Here is a 7,354-nt window from a genome sequence, read left to right as displayed (position 1 = left end):
TTTGTGGAGCAGCAGGAGAGGTGACAGGATCATGACCATACATCTTCAGTTTCCTCATTTATTAACCCTACCTCACCCATAGCTATCCTCACTCTTCCTCACTTACTGTACCTTTCTGAAGCAAACCCTTTGTTAATGTACATCTATTTAGGCAACGAGGCTTTTAATATTTCCAAATATCTTAATTTCTACACTCTGCCTTCTTCAGACTATGTGAGGCACTCTGGGTGATAAGTAAACAAGTGATATATAGTTAAAGTGTAGTGGTAATATATTGAAGACGTCTCGGGCCACTTTTGTTGCTTCTCTTGTTCTCGCCTGGAGCACTTCACAAGTCATTAACTCAATCACACTCTGGGAATTAGTTATAGGTACTTGTTAAAGAGACCTGTGTATGGTACCAATCTTAATGTATCCCTGAAGCTGTGTTCTAATATCCTGTAGTAAGAAAGATGACTCATGCACCATCTCCATGTTATTGTGTTGTCTCCTCTCTCTTATTCTATTCTTCCACTTTTGATCTACCTTTCCTTCCATTTATCTGTTCTCTTAGTTATCTCCCCCATATCCATTCCCTCTCTAGACCCAAACCACATCAACACTTCTTTATTCTAACATCCACATTTCACCCCATTTATTCTCCCTGGGGGATGTATCAGTTATGGTGTGTCTGTCTATCTGTCCGTCCATCATCCTTATCAAATCAAGTACGTACAGGTATCCCCAAGATAAACTATCATAGACTCAATGCAGTGATTTAAGTTGTGGCATAAAAAAAATCATCATGGGTGTATGATTGTTAGGTGTGCTGAGATGATTAGTTAGTGCTGTTATTACTGAACTCTCCCCTTAAGACCAACAGGTAAAGATTGTATATACAGTAATTAATCCCTTCACTATGGAGACACCACTTTGAGTATTTTATTTAGCTAGCTTCAGATGGTTTTACTCAGCACAGAGGGACTCGGTACACAAGGGGTTAATCTTCTGATAGCCAATGTCATATATACATTTTCCTCTTTTTCATATTCCTCTTGAACCCCTTGTGTACTGGGTCGCCTCTGAGCTGAATAGAACCATCTGACGTTAGCCAAATCAAATATAAAAAGTGGCATCCCCGTAGTGAAGGGGTTAGTGGCTTATCAATTAACTTGTGTGTTTACTTCTCTTTCAAACCTTTCTGGCTGTCTGTCTCTATCCTACACTGTTTTTTGTTTTAACTCTTGCAACATTTCATCCACTATCTTGCTATGCATAGTATAACTCTCAGAATCCATTTTATTTCAATTATAACTTGACTGTGTACTGTATTTAGTATTTTCTGATAGCATTCATAACTATTTTTCCTGATTACTTTCTGGTTACATTCACAATAGTTTTCGTCTCTTGTAGTCAGTCACTACAGTGCCATCACCATTACTTAATGTTACTGTATCTACTTGATGTAAATATAGTACTGTACTGTAGTTTGTTATTTATCTAGGTTTGTTAAGAAAGAGCATGTGTGTGTGTAAGTCTGTATGTGTGTGTGTGTGTTATGCATGACTGAGTACGGGTAAGAGTATTTTTTCATTCAATATATCAACCATTACTGTTGTTTTCCTAACTTTTCCTACATCAATACCTGTGAATCGTGTCTGTCTTTGTGTGAGGTCTGTGTTTACTGCGCCTTGATCCACACTGTGAAAAGTGGGACAGTGGTGAAGATAATAGCCCAATAATTAGATCTGTGAATATATTAATAAAAGTCTAGTACGTACTGTAATGGGTTTTTAAAATATATTAGAGAAATTATTGAAGCATTGAACTGGATGTGATAGTTGCTCAGTTTATTATTATTAAAAGGTTTGTGAATAATGGCTGGCTAATATTTAGATGCAATAGATGAAACTGATGATAATAACAAGTGATAAATAAGTTTGTTTACTCTAGAATTAATTATCAGACATAAATTGGTTGACAGGAGTTTATGTTTGTGTAGTTGTTGTTGTCAAGATCAGGCAGAGTAGTGATTCAGTCACTTACAGCTGAAGGCTTATGTATGGTAGTGGCTCCTATGTATGGTAGTGTGGCTCCTATGTATGGTAGTGTGGCTCCTATGTATGGTAGTGTGGCTTCAATGTATGGTAGTGTGGCTCCTATGTATGGTAGTGTGGCTTCAATGTATGGTAGTGTGGCTCCTATGTATGGTAGTGTATGTGGCTCCTATGTATGGTAGTGTGGCTCCTATGTATGGTAGTGTGGCTTATGTATGGTAGTGTGGCTCCTATGTATGGTTTTATGGCTTCTATGTATGGTGGTGTGTGTGTGTTCTCTGTGGTATAATAGCACTGCTGTATTGGTCTTGTCCTTCACAACTCTTTCAGTTATTGTCGTTTCTTCCCAACTTGTGTCTTGCTGGTGGAATCAGTAGGGGCAGTGTTTTGATTTCTTTTAATTTGGATTAAGAAAACTAACTGAATACTGTAGGTCTTGTTTATGTACCCCAGGACCTACTTGAAGGAGCTATGACTGCTGTGGTAGTTAGGGAAGATTTTAATGGAAAACAGACAGGTATTTTTATTGAATACTGTTTGGGCAATTATTATGATGCTGTTTCTCCTTTTGTATATGCCATTCAGATGTGAACCAAAACATATTTATAGTTTTTTTTACAGACAAAATATGTGTACATACACTCTATGTTTTTCATAGATACGAACCTTATTTATTTTTTCTACCATGGCGCAGGTGGCTGGACAGATGCCGATTCCCCTCATTTTAAGTTTGGATTTCTTTTACTGTTATTTATTTATTTTGTTGTTATATCACTTTGAGTTTCTTTTATTTAGGCATATATGTGTTTGTTCCATCCAGTCTAAGGGGTTATAGGTACAATAGACACCCAGAGTGTTTTGTTTTTTATACACGGAGGACTTACCGTGTGTAGTGTAGGTGAAGGTGGGGCATGGGTCATCAAAAGTCATTGGTTAATTTATTACATGTGTATTTATGAGATCTAATACAGTTGGTTTGACTTGTACCACATTGGGGGACAAGTAAGAACCTATACATTAGAGACATCTACCCAAAATAGACTCTTATTATGCATGTGTACAGAGGATACAGGAAGGAGGGAGGGAGACTTAGACGCCACATTCGGTGCTGTAACGTCGTGCCTTTGCCTTGACGATGGTAGAGTGTCCGTTATGTTGGAGGCAAAGGTCGGAGTCGTACGGCGGCCCCAGCTGCCCCCTCCAAGGGTCAACCGGACGACCGCACCGAAACACACACTGGAGAGTCCGTCGAAATGCCTCCCGGAAGTCGCGGTTGAAGTAGGCGTAGATGGCGGGGTTGAGCATGGAATTGAAGTACCCAATCCAGAAGAGGATAGAGACGATGATTTCAGGACAAGGGCAGGCCTCTCCACAGAGGGTGATGGTGACGTACCAGGTGAAGAACGGCAGCCAGCACACTATAAAGGCCCCCATGATGATGCCCAGTGTGCGGGCTGCCTTGCGCTCTCGCTTCAGCTTGATCAGGTTATTTTTGGTGGGAGTTGCCTCCTGGGTGTCGCTGGAGGGTCGGTGGGCCATGAGGCGGCGGCCGGACCCCCCGCTGCCCAGACCCAGGCTCCCGGCATTGTCGGATCCCACTCCGTTGGTGCCGGCGCTGGCCGTCGTGATGGTGGTGTTGGTGGAGTTATTGGACACCACGACGGCCGCTTGAGAGGCGCTGGAGAGTCGCGTGTTTCGGTGCATTATCCGCTCCTGGCGCGCTGCTTCCAGGTATATGCGGTAGTACATGTACACCATGACGCTGCACGGCATCCAGAACGAGATGGACGACGACACCACTGCGTACGTAGTGTTGACTTCAAAGATACAACGGCTGGGGTTGGCAGCGCGCTCGGCCAGGTGTTCCTCGGTGGTGTACCAACCCATGAAAATAGGCAGGAAGGAGATTACTAGAGGCGCCAGCCAAACGTGGCACAGCATGATCACCGCGCGCCCCTTGGTCATCAACCTGGGGTACTCCAGAGGCCGTACGATGGCGTAGTACCGGTCAATACTTATGCTACACAAATGTAGGATGGACACAGTGGACGCAAAAACGTCAAAAGAATTCCACAGATCACACATGCGGTAACTGAACAGCCAGCGGCCGGTAAGTTCTACGCTGGCGTTGAACGGCATGGCCATGAGTGCCACTAATATGTCAGCGATGGCGAGGGACACCACGAAGTAGTTGGTAATGATGCGGAGGCGGCGGTGACGCACCACACTCACCACTACCAGCAGGTTGCCCAGCACTGCACACACAATGATCACTGCCATACACACTCCCTTCACTATGCCCACGGTCAGGTCTTTCCATTCTGGACCGCTCACGGAGTCTACCGTGCCGTCCACGCTTGTGTTGGCCGTCACCCACATGTCTCCCACCCATGTCCCGTTGGTGCTGAGCTCACCAGACTCGCCCATTATGGCTGTTTCTCCCTGCATGGAAGGTCAAGTCTCTCACTTAATCTGAGGTGGGCACAGTTGCCACCACTCACAGGTTATGAAGAGTAATACAGTACTGTTGTTGCTCACTACAAGTTAGTCTATAAACCTTCCCTTTATACTTATTTTTTATCTTATTATTATATAGAAGCACCGAGTCCACTTACTACTGGGTAATATTTTCGAGCACCAGAGAAACTTAAAATAAACTTTATACTTGTATACACAAAGTATCTCTTTATCAACGAGTGAAATGCGGTTCAAAAATAGGTTATGCTGAGGCAGGATTGCGAACAGTTACCTTCGCTGGGGGGGAGGTTAGGCCACAGTGTTGTTCCCACAGTAAGAACACAGCACCTGTTATCTTGGAGGGGAAGCTTATACTGCCTTTATCACAACACTCGCTCACTTTGCACACATGGACCACCGATTATACAATTTTTGATTACGTACTTTGTCACAAATATACGACACTTATGACAACAACCAACACAAAGATAATCAAACCAACGCCTTTCTTATTTCACTCAAAAGGACAGTTTGAGAGGTTTGTTTATCAACTCTGTAATCACCTTCGCAAAATTCACAGTTTTCTGTACACTAATAATTAACTTTGGAAGCACATCATTCAGAGGATCAATTAAGAATAAACAAATTGTCCTGTATGTCAGTGATTCGACCAGAATAATTCCAACTTCACAGTATTTCCTTCTTGTTTACTTCTCTGTTGATAAGAATGTTTCTGCTGTTTTGGTTGAATACCTTAACAGCTAATACCAATGCTGACTTGTTCCAGCAATATTTACCTTGGAATACCTGAACTCTTTCTTGTTTTTTTATACTGTATAATTGTTCTCAACACAGGAAACTGACTGACACATAGAAGCACAACTGGCTGTTATAGTGAACATCAAATATATATGAGTAAGACATCAATCAGGTAGCCCACAACACAGAGTAATTGATTGATATAGTGCATCAAAAACTGGTTACAGGGATGACTTAAACACCCACACACAGTTAAGTAACAATCACCATCAAACACTAGTGACATTTATATATTGATGAAACAAAGACAATAAACACATAGATGCTGTAGCTGTGTTGTGGTTGGTGTAGAATACTGGTAATGATACTTTAGTCTCTGGTGAAGCAGTTGACATACATCAGGGAGGAGGAGGAGAGAGTGTTTGTTCCAGGCAGACTTTACTGTGTTTATCAAGGATACAAAAATATATATTTGTTATTTCAGTTTTTGATTCACAGCTTATATACTGCCAACATGTTTTCTGATGTTTTTATACTTTGATATCACCAAATGTCTTGCAGATTAAACTCGTGACACATCAGGAGGTTTAGGATTGTTTTACAGGAACAGCGTGTGGTCACATGATAGCCTGTGTGTTGTGTGGTGAGTGTTGCAGGTAAGGGCTGAGGTACAGGTTGGTGTTGGTGGTTGATGGTGTCATGCTACCACTGTGTCCCTGTCTGGTATCTCAAGAACATGTTGTTATGAGACATCATCACATGCCATCCATCATGTTACTCTGCCTGGCAAGACACTTGTTGTGTGTAGTGCCACTGCAGGCCACTTTGCTATACTGTACAAAACAGGACAACTATATACTAAATAACACTGTTTTTATATCTTTACACACTTTAATGTTAACTGTAACCTATTGTTATTTCTTAGCACTGAAGAGTTTCCGACAGTATTTTTGAAGATGTTCTATCCGGACACTTCCTTATTCCTCGAGTTTCACTTTGTTAATATTCTAAGTGTCACTACAGTGTATGATGGCAGCTGTGTTCCCTCACTTGGCATCACTACAGCATCCACCACTTCTGAAACAGAGATGGACACATAAGACTTATGGAGATAGTTGATGAGTACTGTACATTAACACTACACCATCATCAGTCACCACACTACTGTACACACACTTGTATCATCATCATCATCATCTAACACAGAACACAATAACATAACCTCAGATTAGGGATTTAAAATAATATGATGTATTTATCAGTGAGGCACCAAGAAGTGTTTTGAGATTGATGTAAGGGTTTATCTCTTCACACACGAGGTGAATAAAGAAGAGGTCACATATTACCCACCAACATACTACCCCTCCCTCCTCTCACACCTACCCATCATCCCCCCCCACCTATCCCCCCCTCCTCTCCCACCATCCCTACCTTTTCTCCCACCTACCTACCCACTCTCCCTCCCACGATCCCACCCACCCACCCTCTCTCCCACCTACCCACCATCCTTCCCTTCTCTCCCTTACTTAACTGTGATTGGTGGACTAAAATGTAAATCCACCAAATTGCAGCCAACAGAACAGAGCAATCAGTCAGCACAACACCCCAACTTATGTTTTCCTGTTGGATATTTATTCTCCTTTTCATTGTTCAGGACGCGATGATACTGGAAATGCGATGGGCGGTGTATTTATTTAATGTAATATCTCTCAGAGTACTAAATAGTGCCCCCCCAAAACTGCTCCCAGGGACAACGGCGCCCCCAAGGACCCTCTTTAGGGGCAGCGGTGCCCCCAGGGGCCTTCACAGGGGCGGTGGGCAGAAGCTTCCCAGGGGCCCTCCCAAGGACAGCGGCGCCCCCAGGTGCGACTGTGCCTACCGGGGCCTTCCCAGGAGCAGCAACGCATCCAGGGCTGGTGGAGCCCCCAGGGGCCTTGCCAGGGACTGTGGCGCCCCCATAAGAACATAAGAATGGAGGAAGCTGCAGCGGGCCTATTGGCCCATACTGGAGCTCCCCCAAAGGCCCTGCTAGGGGCGCTAACACCCCCAGGGGCTCTGCCAAGGGCGTCACCGCCCCCAGGAGCCCTCCCAGCGGCACTGCA

General features: G+C 43.5%; 1 protein-coding gene across 1 annotated transcript; it reads right to left on the bottom strand.

Moving 5' to 3' along the window:
* Nucleotides 1–2,969: 2,969 nt before the first annotated feature.
* Nucleotides 2,970–6,577, bottom strand: LOC121864921 (octopamine receptor beta-2R-like). The gene has a single exon (XM_042364119.1). The coding sequence runs from the start codon at nt 4,482–4,484 to the stop codon at nt 3,126–3,128; it is 1,359 nt and encodes a 452-aa protein (XP_042220053.1). The 5' UTR covers nt 4,485–6,577; the 3' UTR covers nt 2,970–3,125.
* Nucleotides 6,578–7,354: the final 777 nt, after the last annotated feature.

Source organism: Homarus americanus, unplaced genomic scaffold (assembly GCF_018991925.1).
Source record: "Homarus americanus isolate GMGI-L3 unplaced genomic scaffold, GMGI_Hamer_2.0 scaffold2539, whole genome shotgun sequence".
Classification (NCBI taxonomy): Eukaryota; Metazoa; Arthropoda; class Malacostraca; order Decapoda; family Nephropidae; genus Homarus; species Homarus americanus.
Note: the sequence above shows the minus strand (reverse complement) of the source record. Positions and strands in the feature narration are given on the sequence as shown.